General features: G+C 55.1%; 8 protein-coding genes across 8 annotated transcripts; 2 read left to right on the top strand and 6 right to left on the bottom strand.

Annotated features, from left to right (window-relative positions):
- Positions 1–365: 365 nt before the first annotated feature.
- Positions 366–1,890, bottom strand: LDX57_002215 (aromatic ring-hydroxylating oxygenase subunit alpha; the record flags this gene model as incomplete). Its single annotated transcript, XM_046083859.1, has 2 exons — positions 366–981; positions 1,055–1,890. 2 exons carry the CDS (start codon positions 1,888–1,890, stop codon positions 492–494), a joined length of 1,326 nt encoding a protein of 441 aa, XP_045939822.1. The 3' UTR covers positions 366–491.
- A 186-nt stretch (positions 1,891–2,076) lies between these two features.
- Positions 2,077–2,271, bottom strand: LDX57_002214 (uncharacterized protein; the record flags this gene model as incomplete). The annotated part of the gene is made up of 1 exon (XM_046083858.1): positions 2,077–2,271. The coding sequence occupies one exon, from the start codon at positions 2,269–2,271 to the stop codon at positions 2,077–2,079; it is 195 nt and encodes a 64-aa protein (XP_045939821.1).
- A 1,969-nt stretch (positions 2,272–4,240) lies between these two features.
- On the bottom strand, positions 4,241–5,782 carry LDX57_002213 (DUF895 domain membrane protein; the record flags this gene model as incomplete). Its single annotated transcript, XM_046083857.1, has 4 exons — positions 4,241–4,408; positions 4,463–4,559; positions 4,613–5,654; positions 5,704–5,782. The coding sequence occupies 4 exons, from the start codon at positions 5,780–5,782 to the stop codon at positions 4,241–4,243; spliced, it is 1,386 nt and encodes a 461-aa protein (XP_045939820.1).
- Positions 5,783–6,451: 669 nt separating this feature from the next.
- LDX57_002212 (uncharacterized protein) lies at positions 6,452–7,406 on the bottom strand (the record flags this gene model as incomplete). The annotated part of the gene is made up of 2 exons (XM_046083856.1): positions 6,452–6,989; positions 7,042–7,406. 2 exons carry the CDS (start codon positions 7,404–7,406, stop codon positions 6,452–6,454), a joined length of 903 nt encoding a protein of 300 aa, XP_045939819.1.
- Positions 7,407–7,808: 402 nt separating this feature from the next.
- MUP3_1 (putative methionine permease) lies at positions 7,809–9,582 on the bottom strand (the record flags this gene model as incomplete). The annotated part of the gene is made up of 4 exons (XM_046083855.1): positions 7,809–7,944; positions 7,991–8,391; positions 8,441–9,166; positions 9,232–9,582. 4 exons carry the CDS (start codon positions 9,580–9,582, stop codon positions 7,809–7,811), a joined length of 1,614 nt encoding a protein of 537 aa, XP_045939818.1.
- A 953-nt stretch (positions 9,583–10,535) lies between these two features.
- LDX57_002210 (zinc-binding alcohol dehydrogenase family protein) lies at positions 10,536–11,991 on the top strand (the record flags this gene model as incomplete). Its single annotated transcript, XM_046083854.1, has 4 exons — positions 10,536–10,802; positions 10,853–10,893; positions 10,954–11,396; positions 11,450–11,991. The coding sequence occupies 4 exons, from the start codon at positions 10,536–10,538 to the stop codon at positions 11,989–11,991; spliced, it is 1,293 nt and encodes a 430-aa protein (XP_045939817.1).
- Positions 11,992–12,652: 661 nt separating this feature from the next.
- On the top strand, positions 12,653–14,101 carry LDX57_002209 (LLM class flavin-dependent oxidoreductase; the record flags this gene model as incomplete). Its single annotated transcript, XM_046083853.1, has 1 exon — positions 12,653–14,101. One exon carries the CDS (start codon positions 12,653–12,655, stop codon positions 14,099–14,101), a length of 1,449 nt encoding a protein of 482 aa, XP_045939816.1.
- Positions 14,102–14,187: 86 nt separating this feature from the next.
- Positions 14,188–16,150, bottom strand: LDX57_002208 (flavin-containing monooxygenase; the record flags this gene model as incomplete). Its single annotated transcript, XM_046083852.1, has 3 exons — positions 14,188–15,492; positions 15,552–15,812; positions 15,869–16,150. The coding sequence occupies 3 exons, from the start codon at positions 16,148–16,150 to the stop codon at positions 14,188–14,190; spliced, it is 1,848 nt and encodes a 615-aa protein (XP_045939815.1).
- Positions 16,151–16,583: the final 433 nt, after the last annotated feature.

Raw genomic sequence — 16,583 nt, 5'->3', positions numbered from 1 at the left:
GCTAGTTATGCGCGCCGCGACGCTAAAGGCTTGTCGGACAAAGAAACGTCGAGGCCCCTCTGCCCGTTGACCGTCGTACATACAGCGTCTAACAAAGCCAAACCGAGTCAAACTAAAGCTCATTTGCCTGATCATGGGACATGCGTGCTGCCCGGTTAGGCTTTTCCTTCGGCTGCCATCCTATTGGGTTCCATGCAACCCTCAAATCTGGTTGTGAGCAAAATACGGGTGGTTGGACTACAGACCACCGTGTCATGTGCTGGCGGTTAGACTTCGTTCAATCCATGGGTGCCGTTGTTGATATCAATTAGTTCAGTGTGATTGGTAAAGATTAGGGACTGCGTCTAGATACATTTGAAACCATGGCACTAAAAAAGACAGGCAATCTTATCGCAAACACGGGATGAAAAGTGGATCAAGGGAACATGCAGGGTGGAGGTAATAGTAGATCATTATTCGTGAAGGAGGGAGAAAAAAGGAAGGAAACAACATTAGTAGGCCAGTGCTGCGTTCGGCGTCTGACTGCAAACTCCACCGCAGCAGCCGTCGGCCTCGCGCGCCATCGAGTCGCAGCTCTCCTTGTTGGCCTGACTCGTGCGAGCCACCTTTGCGGCGAAATCCTCGTCCTCGCGACTGACCTGCGCCTTTCCGGGTAGCGTTTGACGAGCTGGCCAGATCTCCTGTCCCAGCAGTTCCTCGCGCTTGTGGTGAGCCTGCACGATCTCGCGCACCGCTGCCTGGAAGAAGAGAGGCCCCTTCTCCAACCGGGGGTGCAGCTCGCCGTTGATGAAGACGCCGGTGTTGATGTTCTTCTGAGCCTCGATGCAGAGGTACTTGTCCTCGGACATCACCCGCTTGTAGATCTGGTTGATACGGTCGAAGTCCTCGTCGCTGGAGCTCTTGTTGCGGTAGACCTCATATCGCATCTCGCAGGTAGTGGGGCTGCTGGGCACGAAGCGCTGCATGAAGAAGAAGTGAGGGCTATTCTTCGAGTAAGTACTGGTCTGGTCTGTATGAAGCAACGAAGGGGGGAGAGGGGACAGTCAACACTTACGAGACGGTCATGGAGGCGTTGGGGAAGTAGTATGTGCTTGCAATCTTCAGCCCGGCGGCGATCTGCTCCGGCTTGGAGTTGGCATAGTGCACGATGCTGTTGTCCTTGGTGTCGACCGCGTAGGTGCTGAGATCGGCGATGGAGGGGATGTCGGGGTGCGTCGTGGCGCAGTGGTAGCATTCGTTGTAGTTGTCGGCCAGGATCTTCCAGTTGTAGGCGCCCTCCATCTCCCAGTGGTGGTCGAACTCGTAGTCCTCAAAGTTGAACTCCTTCAGCCGGGGCTGCAGATCGATGCCCTGGAAGTCCTCTTCCCACGAGATCTCGGGCTTGTCGCCGCCGTCCAGGTTTACCCAGATGAATCCGTTGGTGTCGACGTGCACATGGATGGGCAGCAGGCCGTTCTGGCTCTTATCGAAGCCCTCCAGCTCTTGGTAGCCGGGCGCCTTGGCCAGCTTGCCGTTGAGGCCGTACGACCAGCCGTGGTACTTGCAGGAGAAGATGCGCGCCGTGCCGCCCTCCTCGGTCACGACGGGGAAGGCCCGGTGGCGGCAAACGTTGTGGAAGGCGTTGATGTTGCCATCGCGATCGCGCACCAGGATGAAGGCGTAATTGGCAATGTTGTACTTGAGCCAGTCACCGGTGTTGGGCAGGCGCAGCTTGTGGGTGGTGAGCAGCCACTTCTTCGAGAAGATGGCGCGACGCTCGAGCTCGTACATCTCCTGAGAGGTGTACCACGAGGCAGGCAGGGCGCGGATCGCGTTGCTGTCGTCATTGGGCGAGACTTCGGTGGCGGTGACCTTGCCCAGGCCGAAGTAATTCTTGAGCACAGATGTCATGATGACGGTTATCAAGACGAAAGACAAGTCTTTGTCGAAGGAACGCAGAGTTCTGGGGATGAGAAGAGATGGATTGATTGACTGACTTGCTTGTTGTTCTATCTGACATTGTCGCGAGATGGCAGACACCCTATATACTCGAGGCTTATCAGCGATGGCACCACCTTGAACGCTTCAAAGACATACTCAACACGAGCAGGAGGTAGGGTTGGGTCCGATCATGGGATCGGCTGCGCGGACCCAACCGTGTGGTTGCCGACGGGTCAGAGTCATGATTACATCGTTCAAGTCGAACTGAATGCTTATCACGGCATTTTCGGTCTGACGACCGTGTCTAACAGTCCGGATGATCTCCACCGAGCCGATAGTGGCGATGGCCATCGTTTTTGACCCGAAAAAGGCAAGATTTCCATCATCGACCTGCCAGGGCGGCGCTGCAGGGGGAACGCCCGCACCAATGGCATGACTTGTGATTCGAATTACAGGGATTTCAGCTTCAGTTTTGCCGATTTTGGGTGTGCAGAATCCTGCCAACTCTCATATCTCACGGGCAGTTGGGCAGCATTCAGGCTGTATAGTAGAAACCGGATGAGGATGGTTGCGCATGGGGCTCTGCGACGTCCTAGCGTTCATTTCTCTTTCTGTTTCATCCCTGTTACTCGGCTGTCCATTCCTTTCATGCGAGCCTACATTGGATGCCGACCATGTCTCCTTCAAGACACTGCGGCCACCAAATGACCCCTGTTCACTTTACAGCGACGCCCGGCAAATCTTCCAAAGCGGCTCCTTCAGATAGGATGCACGGAGGGCTACGGGCTAGGACATTGTCATCTACGAATTCTCCGATCTCTTTGGAAAACACGGATATCCACCTGCAGCTCTCGTTCTAGCGTACCGTTAAGCCCCACACAGCCGTCTGCATGGCTTGTATTGTACTCTACGCGGGTTCCCATCTTGGTTCTTTGTCCGTATTGATATGCCGAGCATTCCGGCACAGATTCTAGAATGGCTCGTCGACCCGCCTAATCAACTACATCGTGATATGCGGCACCTACATAGCGTCCTATGAAGGCTGCCGACAAGGACTAGATCCCGCCACGCTGCCTTATTGCACGCAGTTCCTACCGTGGTCCAGCAGGGGCGGGACTCGTCTTCATGTCTTGCGTTGGGCTTTGTTATGGGTAGGTATACCAGCTGCAGGCCATGCAGCGTAGTCGACTTCTTTCGATACCACGACCGTATTCAGGTTTGTGACATTCACCAGTTGGATGCTTCTCCAGCAAACGCGGGCCCTGCACCCCAAGGAGACGCCGGGCATCACGGCCTACGAGCCGAAAGCCGGTCTCAGAGAAGCGCGTCTGGGATTTGAGGGAAGATTGTCGATCTGTTCCGGCGGGGGTCGAAGAAAGGTCTAGGGGTAACATTTCAGCGTGCAACGTATGCAAGGGGGGGCGAACAAAAGCAAATAGACATATTGTATTCCGTGTGGTTGTTGATGTGTGTAGATTGTAGATTGTAGATTCCTCTTTGTTCCTTCGTTCGTTATCTGGGAGGCCGATCACGTGGGCGGAACCGGCCCGGCAACGGCGTTGGCCGGAACAGGCAAGGCGATCCCTCAGATAAGATCTGATCCCTACTCTCTACTCTCTACTCTCTAGTAGTCTCGAGTCTCGAGTCTCGAGTCTCTACGGAGTAGTTACCTTTGAGGCCGACCGGACCGTGAATTCCCTCCCCGGCTCCCCGCGCTTTCCGCGCTGCTACACGTGGTATAGCGTATAGACTATAGACAATAGACTATAGGCCTACTCTAGGTCCGTCGAGTCCGGGGAATTGGCCTTCCCAAAAGAGTAATGCGACCCCGTACTAAGAATAGCATCACCCGTGCACCACCCCAGAGATGATAGGCTTCAGATATTCTCAGACTGTCTGGGATTCAAGCGAGATCTGTAACTCAGATGAAACTCAAGCAGAGGTTCAAACAAAATCCATAACGCTGTTTGGTCCTCTCTGCGACCAGTATACTATACTCCCTATGCTATGCGTTCCAAAATATATAATGGAGGTACAAAAAAGTCATCCGTTGTTCAACACAGGGACCATCGAGAAAGCGTACGAATCAACAAACTCATTGACTGATACTGTCTTTCCTTGAATTAGAGTGTAACTGGGGGAATCACACGTAGTGTTCCAGAGTGTAGTATAGCAATCGCGGGAAGGCGGTGTCTCCCATTTTGCCGGGGATTTGTTTACTCTTGGCGGTTGAAGAAGCATCCTCCGTCAAGTACGCACACGTCGTTCGGACCAACCCCTCGTTCATTTCTGCCTAAATGCCAGTCATTTCAGTAGTATATCACTCGCACCCGGCCAAGCGTCGCTCGCGCTCGATCTTCTTGTCCTCGCCAGACACCCCAAACTCCCGCACGACAATCCATGCCGGCACGACCGACAGCGCCCACAGCCCGAAGTTGAGATAGATGCCTCCCACCGACGCCATGACCGCCACGCTGCTGAGCCCGTACTGCGTCGATTAGCTTGGATCACACTGGCAGAGAGAGCGAGACACTGAACTTACCGACACGGCCTGCACCGCCGACTCGGTGCCACGCAGCAGACCCGCCACGCGAATGATTTCCTCCTCGTCGTCCGCCAGATTGCCGATGATAAAGTACCTGACTTCAGGTTAGCCTCGTCTCTCAGCGCAAATCCAACCGAAATCACTGACAGGAACATGTAGTTCAGCTGGAACCCCATCACCCAGAACAGATACACCGCGAACCCTCGTCCGAACCCCTCGTCCACCCAGTCATACGTCGGCCCCGTGCGACGATACTCTGTCGCGACGATTGTTCCCCAGATCCACCATGCGCCTTGCAAGGCCAAGATTACCGTGAATGCGCCGCGACTGCGGATCTTCAGCGAAATGCGAGTGCGGTCAAGAAACGCGCCCAGCAGATTCCCGACCGTCAGCGCCGTGACCCCGGAGAGAAACGAGCCGAGCGCCCGCGCGCGCACCGAGAACCACAGCGACAGATACGTGAACATGACCGCTTCGCTGTACGCCGCCTGCGCGATCAGCGGCACCAGCAGCAGGAACTTGCGTGTCGCGAACAGTTTGGCCGTCGCTTTGATCTCGAACCAGGGACTTTGCGCCACGCGGAGGCGAACCGGCAGCCCGTCGCTGCGTTGCACGCGCTCCGGCGAGTTGAGTAGCAGGCCGGCAAAGGGCCCCAGCGCTTGCAGCGCAATAAAAATGATGAACACGGTGAACGAGACGCTTCCGGCCTCGTTGCGATTGGCGTTGATGCCCAGGTTGATGGCACCGCCGAGGATCTGTCCGCCCACGCGGAAACTCAGCCAGAACCCGAGGAATCGCCCCTGGTTGTAGGGCTCCGGGTAGGAGAGGGCGATGGCGCTTTCCGCCATCCAGAAGATGCCCGCCGAGAGACCGCAGAGAGCAGCGCCGAAGATGGTCAGCCACTCGCTCTGGAAGCGGTTGTTGGTGTAGAGACCCGCCGCGTAGGGCGCGTAGCCCATGGTGCCGACGATCAGGGTCCATTTGATGCCGATGAAGCGAACGACGACGCTGCCGAAGAAGCACGACACGACCATCAGACAGAACGTCAGCGCGTTGGCCGTGTTTACCAGGTACGGTTCCTGCGCACCGCCGCCGCCGAGCGAGTTCATGGCGCCCCAGATACCGGGAGCCAGGAAATTGCAGAGCCCGAGAATAAGGGCATTATAGAAGCTCGATCGATACCATTTGACTGGGTTTGTTAGGCATGTCCATGAGGAGAGGAGCATGGAAGGTCTTACCCTGATGCTTGCCCGGCTGCGCCAGCGACTGGTCGGCCACCTCCTCGTCGCTGGGCTGGAATTCCTTTTCCGTGGCCATGATAGTAGCAGATCTACCGTATCGGCGCTAAGGTAAGGGTTGAGGCTGTCTAAGGAGTCGCGCATGCTGGCGAACCTGGCAAGGTGTATATTTATATGGCGTTCCTCGCCGACGGAGCTACACGATGTAATCCCCTTGCACATCGTATATCAAACCGGCTAGACCGACGCATGGGAGAAACCGATGACCATTTCGTATCCACATCTGCCGTGCAAGATGCTGACATCGAATATCGCGTAGACAACAACGCAGCAGACCAAGGCCGAGGCTGCGATGTTGCCGTTGGAGCGCGCGATTACGTGCTCGCACGGCATTTTAGTAGGAATTGTCAATCGCGCGGCACGTCGGCGGCTTTTTAGTGTTCAGATAAGCCTGTCAACTAGGGAAACCCGATCTCGCATCTGAAATGAAAATTACCCCGACTCTACGAATGTTGGAGTCGTTAACGGTGGGTTCCTGCACGGCTCGTGGACCTTCTCCATCCCGTTTGACGTGATGAAACATGGATCGCTCCTATGAAGGAATGCAGGAGTACACTCTATTCCAACTAATCAAGATAATCGCAATTTGGTTACCAATCAACTAATAATACTTTGTCAAGAAAGACTATTTGTGGGCCATTTTATGTCTCCTGGCATGTCTCATACCTCGTCACCGGTCATCTATCCTTCAGTCGCGATCATCTGGATGGAAGACCAGCGTGCGCACCTCGATACTCTGCCTCGGATCCTCGTTCACTGTATCCGGGTTCACAAACGCCGTGTGAGGAACTCGTCTCGCCCGACCGTCGGTCTTCGAGTCCGCACACTTGATCAAAGTGACGAGGTCGGGGGTTTGCCCGTAGCGGTAGTACCATTTGATGTCGGGATTCGGCCGGACGGAACAAGTCTCGCCCTCCCGGTTAGGATAGATCAACTTGACGGGAATGATGTCGCTGTCGGGTACCGAGTGCGCATCGGCCACGGCCAGGGGATCCTTCAAGATGGTCTTGATGGGACGCCAGACGTTGATGATCTGGAACCGTCCCTTGAGGAGCTCGGGGGCCTCCTCGGGAAGATGATACGTGACACGGTTCCGCGACGCGCTGTAGGATTGATCGATATGCACACGCTGCACAGGTCCTCGCAGCTGTTCCGCGGGGGTATCGGGGTTCTCGGCCGGACGACGGATGGTGTGGTCAAAGATGAAGACCTTCGAGGCGCCGGTGCTGGGGACATCAGAAAGGGAGGCCAAAGACGAAGACATCGAGTGAAGCTTACGCATCCTTCAAAAGCTGCTCTACCTCGGGATAGTACTCCCTTTTGATCTTCTCGTCGTCGACAAAGTCCTTCTCCTTGCTCTCGTGGTAGTAGAACTGGAACCCATTACCGTCCAGCGTATAGTCCAGCTCACGGCCGCTGACATCGTGAACTGTCACCGGGACTTCCACCGACGGGCGTTCATAGGTCTCTGGCTTCCCGACGTAGCTCGGGGCGAGATGCGAACCGTCCGGCACCTCCTTGATGAAATGCAGGGTCGTCTGAACGTGGTGCGGCTTATCGGAGGTCTGGATGGGCGCCTGGGACTTTTGCGTGAGGAGAGATGAATCGGGACCGGTGGGAAGCTGGACTGCAGCAGAGGCCATTGTGACGCGACTTTTGACGAATACAAAGATGGTGGTGTGTTGAAAATCCTGACGGGCTTGATGATTCTGACATTCCTACCTCATGCCGCTGTCCAAGCTTGACTTTATATCCAAGAGCGGGGGAACAGCAATGCATTTGTCAGGCTAGCACGCCATCTTCCAGGGTGTACAGTCAATCACAAACTCAGGCAACGCTGATAAATCCAAACCAGCATCATTGGATGCATGGATTGGCAACGGTCATGCACATGCGTGGCTGTCATGGGAGCGAGCCAGGAGCGAATCATACGAGGTACTAACATTAATAATGGCGGCAGTTATGGAAGATTAGCTGAATAATGTTGATTCCTAATGCGTTCTATTGCTAATATCTGGAATTACTCTCAGGGTGCCTTGATTGTCTCATTCATTCGATCGAACCAGCTTGGTAATGCTGGTGCCATCATCCAATACGTCGACCTCCTCTTCCAACTTGTAGCCCCCCCAGCGAGGGAGCAGCCTTGTCCATACGTACCAGTAGAGAATGCCAAAAAGAACCCTGCCACAATTAGCCTTGTCTCGGAATAGGGAGATGCTGTACATACACCGAAGTCCCTACAATCGCATACGTCGCGTAGAAGAAGTGCACATCACCCTTCCGATCTGGCGGAGGAATGAAGGGGGCGACCAGCAAAGCCAGACAGACCACAATACGAAGCCACACGGCCGGTATCCAGGCTTTGAACGGACGCAGACGAAAGGGCTCGCGGCGTCGAACGAGGAGCAATCCGACCGTGACCGCGAGGGCAAAGATCTGACCGGGATAGCCCTCGACGTCGAGGATGAAGTTGTACACATCGCCCTGTGGCGGAAGAGAGATAACCAGAAGCGAGGGCACGTAGTGAACGATCAGACCGCCCAGAGGAGTCTGGAATGGCCGAGATGAAGAGAGCACCTTTGACCAGGGCAGAAATCCCTGTCGAGCGATCTCTTGGTTCACTCGTGCCTAGTGAGGTTAGGACATACTAGTCTTCCGGTCCGCGAGACGAACATACCAAAGCAAAAGTCACCACCATGACATTTCCCGCAGCAGATATAGCGATGGCTAAAGGAAATAGCGTCCTTCCGATGTGATCGCCGAAAAGACGCTCAAATAAAAGAGCACCCACAAGCTCGCCGCTGTTCTTGATCTCCTCCAGCGGTACAACCAGGAAATAAGACACGTTGGCCACCAGATACAGACCACAGGCGGTAAACAACGCCGCAGGGCACACGGTCTTCAAGGTACGTACGGGGTTTTGAACCTCGTTGAGGACATTGTTGACATTGTTCAAACCCGCGTACGAGTAGAGTACCTTGAATAGCGAGGTGGACAGCAAGCTCCAGCTCCAATTCGAACCCTCCCACACCGTGTCCCACGCGAAAGGATGATCAGGTCTAAATTGCGACGCTCCGATCGAGTCTCCGTATGGTCGGAAGAGAATCACCCATAACCCTGTCAAGGACATGGCCGCGATCAAGAAAATCTTCACCCACCCGAGCACGTTCTGGATCCAAATGCCCGTTTTGAGGAAACAGCCGTGCACGATGGTAATCGCCGTGAGCAATCCCACCGCCAGAGCCTTATGTTGCGCTTCGGTGGGCTCGATATCGAAGGCGAACAGGGTGTATTTGGCGAAAATGATGCAGTTGCTCGCCGTAAACCCCAGCACCACGGCCTGCACGGCGATGAGAGTCGAGGCAAGAAATCGTGGCCGAGGATAGGTATATTCGAGATACACCTGCGGAGAACATCAATTCTGCGGGTTCCATGCCACTCGAAAGATGCTCATGGATATCTATCTACCTTTTCTCCGCCCGACCGAGGCAACATGCATCCGTATTCCATGGACACGGCTAGTCCGCAGGCCGCCAGAATCGTGCCGACCAGCCATACCAACAGAGTCAATCCGACGCTACCGACTGACTTGACGATTGACCCGGGCGTTGCGAAGACGCCGCTACCGATAACCCGCGACACGACGAGAATATACGCGCTGGACCAGGTGAGGGTCTTGCCTTCCGGTGCCGTTCCGGGAAGCGTGCTCTGGATGCTGAGGCCTAATTCGTCGGGAGGGAGGTTGAGATAGGGGTCGCGCAGCGAGTCATACTGTATCGACGCGGCTTCGAGAAGTGGCTGGTGTTCGGTGTCGGCCATTTTGCGCGTGCGATGGTCCCAAATGATAAACAAGAGCAGCCAACCGACTGCGTGTACCGGATGATATAGCGTTCCTGGTCATTGTGAAATCGAGACGAAGATGGCAATTACCAAGCAAGGTAGCAAGAGACAGGTCAGCTCAGTAATCCCCGTGGATGCCAGGCACGTCATCCCGGCCTGAAGTTATGCGTGCATCCCAGTACTTATGAATGGAAGATAACCATTGGCACGGCGAATGCAATCCGATTGGAAGGGTCAGATGAGCTGTTCACGTTCCTGTGGTGGCCTGGAGGATCCGGGTCATATTCATAGCTTAGGATGTGAGTGTACAGTAGGTGGCCCCTGATTGAACACAGGGAGCTTGATCAACTTTGTCTAGAATAATAGGTCGTCCATTCGGATCTGTTCTTCTGCTTCCAGGCCAAGCAAAACAACGGGAAACAAGGAGAAGGACATAGTCCACGGACACAGGAGGGATTGAGTGCCTGATAACCAATATCACATCATCTTATCCGTTGAGCCTATTTTGCTCGCGTCTTTGTGTAATACCCCATCGTACCCACGGCCCGTGAATCACAAAGTTGTGCATTCCCATATCCGAGGCTGATCCTCCCTTCCTAACGATACGAAAAACGCAAGGGACGTTCTTTGGAACGGCGTCAATCCCCCGTCACGTCATTCCAGCCCCGTCATTCGCAATGAAGGCGATTTCCAACTAGAGACGGAATCGCAAATTACAATTTGCAAATTACACGCAAAAACGTCCTTATCGTTCAGTAGCGATTTGTAATCGTTCTGGTGGCGGTTAAGCGGAGGGCGTATGCATCCATGGGCCATGCAAGCACCTCGACAGAAATATACTTGATTCCCAGCTAGAGGGACTTGACTCTATCAACAATCGCCGTGGTACTTCAAAGTCTCTGGGCTAGAATCGTCCACTATAGACAGCCACCATGACCACGATATCTACCACGTATGCTCCGGCATCGCTGGACGAAAAGCACCATGCCGTCTTCCACCACGAACTGGTGATCGAACAAGCACCCAAGTATACTTATAACCAACCGTTTATACATTCTCGTCCAGTCGAGACCATCAGACCACCGCAGCACCGAACCACTCAGAGCGCCCTGCTACTTAAAGCCGCGCGCGAGCGATATACGCTGGTCACCGATCATACTATCCCATCCACCCGGACCAAGGATGAGATTCTAGTCAAGGTCTGTTTGTTATGCTTTCATTAAACCGAAACATCGCTGATAGCTTGCAGGTTCTAGCGATCGGCCTGAATCCGATCGACTGGAAGGGCCCGTAAGAAGTCTATCCGGTCTTGACTATGGTCCATGCTTGGCTGACACATGTGGTATGTAGGGCGTTCAACTTCGGGATTCCTAGTCTGCCTTGGGTCAACGGGCGAGACCTTGCCGGCATCGTTGTCGAGGCAGACGAATCAGCTCGCGTGAAGCAAGGCGACCTGGTCCTGGTTCCGTCCACCGATTATCGCGACATCCGCAAGGCCGCCTTCCAGGAGTATGCCGTGGCCACTCATTTCAATGCAGCGCGGATCCCTTCCACGGGATGTGTCCACGCCTCGGCTTCACTCGGCGTCGCCTTCGTGGCCTCCGTATTGGCATTGGGCGTGTCCCTAGGTCTTGACCTCTCGCAGGCCTTGTCGTCTCCTGGCCCGAACTTGGTGGAATTGGTGAATCAGATCAACAGAGAGGAAGTCCCGGTGGATATTCACGAAGAGTGCTTCAAGTCTTCGAGTAAAGCTGAGCAACCGCAGAAGGGCGACTGGATTGCCATTTGGGGAGGTGAGTCACCTTAAGGCCATTCACCCTCTTCAACACAGCACTGACCAGTCTAGCCTCTACTACGACGGGATACATCACACTTCAACTAGCCCGAATGGCCGGTCTCAAAGTCATCTGCGTCGCTGATATTGCCCGACACGGTGCCAAACTCATTGAACTGGGCGCCGATGCCCTCGTCGACCGCCACGATTCACAACGTGCCGTGGAGATCATTCGCGGCATCTCCAAGGGAAAGCTACGGTACGCGATCGACATTGTCGGCAAAGACACTGCAAACATCCTGCAACAAGCACTGGATGACTCGCCGCGGGACGATGGATCTCATGCGCACCTGCTCGGACTGACGGGGCTGCCCAAGGAAAAAGGCGAGAACATTACGCATCACACCGTTCCCATCAAGTTATTCCATTCGTCGCCGGCCGTAGGCGAAGCCATGGTATCCTGGTTAGAACGACTACTAGATTCCGGTTCTCTACAGCTGCCGGAGATTGTTCGAGCAGAGGGTGGTCTGGCAGGGATCAACGACTCGTTGGAGATTCTTCGCCAGGGCACGGCGTCCGGAAAACGCATCGTCGTAGATCTAGGGACGCAGTAGATTTGAGGGCGATTTTTTCTGCTTGATTCATGTTGATACGTTAGTACTATGAATATGTAGATAGAACACTTTAGGATTTACGTGATAGTTGGAAGATAAAACTACATGAATGAACGGAGCCAACTTGCATACTTCCTGACCGCAGAGAGCGGCACGGGGCTGGCCTTGCCCTAAGAGGTCCGATGTCGAAGTCTTTCCCGATGCGCGTGCACGAGAACATCTAATTGATAACGTATGTCGCCGAGAGTGATAATCACAAGAAGACTCATTTGGGCTGTATCGACGAGTTGGAGTACCCCAACGGTGTCACCATCGCGGGGTGGTCTCGCGCAATCAATCTGGGCGCGCACGCCTTCGGTCTCGCTGAATCGCCTTGCGCCAGGAGGGGCACTGGCTCTACTCTGCTGCTTGTGCAGCTCGTGCTACCGGTGGAAACATGCCGATGAGGGGTTACGAGGGGCAATGGGGCAGTCGGTCGCTATCGGTCTCGTTATGCCTTTTATGTGAACACGAGTATCCAGATCTGCTCCACCGAGTACGATCCGTCGCATCCATCTGACTCCTATTTAACCCTCAGCAAGACTGTCCTCTATCTTGATAAAGTTCTTTACGGAGTTGAGTATTCTTGTTCTCGTTCGTCACATCACAAATACCGCGCAAAATGGGTTCCGACGCGCCCAAGAAGCAGCTCATTCTCAATGCCTTCGCCATGCAATCGCCCTCCCATCTGAATCCAGGCTTGCACCGCTATCCCGGCGACCAAGGCCACAACTACAAGTCACTGCAGAACTGGATCAGCCTCGCGCAGAAGCTCGAGGCCGCCAAATTCCACGCCATCTTCTTTGCCGACGTCCTGGGCGGATACGACGTCTACAAGGGGCCTGCAAATCTGGACCCTACAATTCCCGCGGGCGCGCAGTTTCCTATCAACGATCCGCTGTACAGTATCCCAGCCATGGCCGCCGCCACACAGAGTATTGGGTTCGGGGTGACGGCGTCGACGACCTATGACGCGCCGTACGCGTTGGCGCGACGTTTCTCGACGGTCGACCATCTGAGCAACGGTCGCGTGGGTTGGAACATCGTCACCTCGTACTTGGACTCGGCGGCGCGGAATTTCGGGCTGAACACGCAGGTGGAACATGACGAGCGGTATCGCATCGCCGACGAATACCTCGACGTCACCTACAAGCTGTGGGAAGCATCCTGGCGCGACGATGCCGTGAATGTCCGAGACGGCGTGGCCGGATACGCCGACCCCAACGCCGTTCGCCAAATCAACCACAAGGGAAAATACTTCGAGGTACCGGGCCCGCATCTTTGCGAGCCCAGTCCTCAGCGCACCCCATTCTTGCTGCAGGCGGGCACCTCGACGGCGGGTAAGGCATTTGCCGCGAAGCATGCGGAGGCAATCTTCCTCCACGGACAGAAGCCGGAGCTGGTACGGCCGTCGGTGGACAATGTGCGACAGCAGGCCAAGGAGCTGGGTCGTGATCCATCCGCCATCAAGGTGGTCGCTGGACTGTTGGTGCTCGTAGCCGAGACGGACGAAGCGGCCTACGCCAAGTTCGCGGAGCTGGCGAAATACGGCGATCGCGAGGGAGCACTGGCTCTCTTCGGCGGCTGGTCAGGGTACGATCTCTCGAAGTGGGATGACGATCAGGACTTCCGTTTCGTCGAGCAGCCCGCGGTGCGCAGCATGGTCAACCACTGGGCCAGCACGGTGCCGGGCACGGAGGGGAAGAAATGGGATAAGAAGACCATCGCGGAGTATCTCATCATGGGAGGCAACGGGGCCAAGATCATCGGCAGCGTCAAGACGGTGGCGGATGAACTGGAACGCTGGGTGGAAGTGGGAGATGTAGATGGTTTCAACCTGAGCTATGCCAGCCTACCGGATACATTTGACGATATCATCAAGTATCTCATTCCAGAGCTGCAAAAACGCGGAATCTTCCACACCGATTACTCGGTGCCCGGAGGGACCTTCCGGGAGAACATGTACGAGACCAAGGGTCATACGAGACTGCCTGAGTCGCATCCTGGAGCGAAGTATTTCTGGAAACAAGGCGAGGAACGGCCAAAGTATGCCGACGAGGAAGAGAAGTAGGAAATAAGGAATCATCATGACATTTATATAACATCCAGCGGTCTAATAACGTTTCAACTTAATGGAATTGTCCTGCGACAGAGTATCTACACATCCCACCAGCCCTCCATATACGTCCTCAGATCAATCTCCTCCGGCCGGACCACATGCGGCGTCAAATCCGCGCCCTCCGTCTTCTCTCGCGTCCGCCATCCATTTCCAAAATACGCAAAGCGGTTGCCGCTGGGGTTGGTATACTCGTACTCCCAGTCTTCCCAGCGCGGGTCTCGGCGGAGATAGTTCAGACTGGCAGCGCTTCCGGGGAACAATCCGTGGATTCGGCCTCCGGGGCGACCACCGTTATACCACGAGCGACAGTTCTTCTGACCAGGAGTCGAGTCGTCGTTACCTGTCCATACGGTGCGAGGATAGAAGGTATCGCAGTATTCCACGAAATCGTCAGTTGCGGCTTTCGAGGGGGCAATGGTTTTGATCCCCTGGTTGCGCAGTTTGCGCAGGACCTTGGCGATATATGTGATTTGGTTTTCGAGGCTGTTGGGCACGCTGCCCCCGTGGCCTGTAGAGTGGGGACCTCCAATCCAGAGCAGATTGGGAAAGCCGGGGGTAGCGACGCCGAGGTAGTTGTAAGGGAATCCCCAGAGCCCGTCATGCTTCCATGCCGTCTTCAAGTCGATGCCATCGGCGATGATGGAGAATGGGGGCGCATGGTCGACATTCGCACCGGTAGCGCATATCACCACATCCACTGGGCGTTCTTCACCGTCGGCAGTCACGATACCCGTGGGTGTAAACCTTTGGATATGGGCCTGGATGTAGCTCACGTTAGGCTTGGTCAGAGCCTCGAGATAACCCGGGCCCGGCGTCGGACGACGACAGTTCGGCGGGAATTCAGGAATAAGCTTATCTCCCAGCTCGGGCTTCTCCCCAATGCGTCCCAGCATCAGCTGCGTCCATTTGTCGCGCAGTTCCTGGTTCTCCGCCGAGTTCTTGAACACGGCGCCGAAGCGGGAGAAGTAGCCCTGCTCGATTGACTTGCGATACTCATTGTATTTTCTCGAGTCCTTGAACGACTCGAGCTGCTCCGGTGTGAACAGATTGGGTTCCAGACGGCGCACACCGGTAGTACCGAAGGAGTCGGCCACCCAGGTGCGATTGCGCGCGTAGTGATCGACATGCTCGGCGATGGGTTGGATGGATGGCAGCACCTGCAGACCGGAGGCCCCGTTGCCGATCAGGGCAATGCGTTTGCCGTTCAATTCCACGTCGTGTTGCCAGTTGGAGGAATGGAATAAAGGTCCTTGGAACTGGTCGATTCCCTCGTAGTTCGGCAGTTGCCAGGCGTTAAAGTGGCCGATCGCATTGATGACCACGTCCAACTCCTCTATGTAAGTCTACAGTATTGCAGATCAATATTAGCGACGGTTATCCCTCAAGCAAGGACGTAACGTACCTTGTCCTCCTTCAGATCCCGCAGAGTAACACGCCATTTGCCCAGCTGGGGAATCCACTCGGCCTTCTCGACCCGTTGCTGAAATCGGAGATACTTGTAGACGTCGTACTTGCGCGCCACGCTCTGCCAATAGTTGCGGATCTCCGCGCCTTGAGCAAACTCCTCGGTCCATTGCGTGTTGGGCGAAAAGCCTGACTGGTATACGTGGGCTGGAATGTCGCATCGCACGCCGGGGTAGGTGTTTTCAAACCAAGTGCCACCCTATTCTCGTCAATCAACGGTTCCAGGTGTCGTTTGGAGTTAGCGACATGGCATACCACGTCTGCATTCTTATCATAGATCCTCAGGTCCAGTCCAGGCAGCTTCGCAGGAAGTAGAATCCCGGCGTTCACCCCGGCCAGACCGGCGCCGATGACACCAACTTTGATCGGTCGCACTTGGTCAATGGGATGCTCTTCAATCTCAAAGGCTGGTCGGCTCCGGGGTGTTGGTTTCGACGTGGGACTCGGCTCGACGATTCGAGGACTATACACCGCGGTATTTCCATGAGACAGAGGCAATGTCGTTGTCGCAACGACGGGACCTTTAACAGCAGCCATATCGATGCGCTCTACTTGATATAGTATGCATTCCACGCAGTTTCACAGCACACCTGCGACTCCTCATATTAATATCCCGATTCCCAAACCAGATGGCGTCGTCCACGGCCTATCGCTCGCCAATGCGGGGATCTGGCTTGTCAGAGCGATCGTCTCTGCACGCCATCGAGCGACCATCTGAGGTCTTCGCCGAGACCCCAAAGTTGGGGCGTTTGGAGCTGCCGGATAATCGGCGTCACACCATCACGCAGCCCGATTGTGTCAGCGGCGGGGGATCTTTTGCAATTCCTTGGAAGGAGCTGGTATTTTTCAGTCTACATCTACGTCGCTTCTGTGGATGTCTCCAACGACACTCGGCCGACATCTGCGGCCTGCTGGATGTCCGTCGATCCATGCGATGTCGGCTGCCGACAGCTGCTGGCCTTGTTCTTCG

Source organism: Aspergillus melleus (assembly GCF_016097325.1).
Source record: "Aspergillus melleus strain CBS 546.65 chromosome Unknown contig1, whole genome shotgun sequence".
In the NCBI taxonomy this organism is placed as follows: domain Eukaryota; kingdom Fungi; phylum Ascomycota; class Eurotiomycetes; order Eurotiales; family Aspergillaceae; genus Aspergillus; species Aspergillus melleus.
The sequence above is the reverse complement of the archived record's forward strand: the minus strand, read 5'-3'. Positions and strand labels throughout refer to the sequence as shown.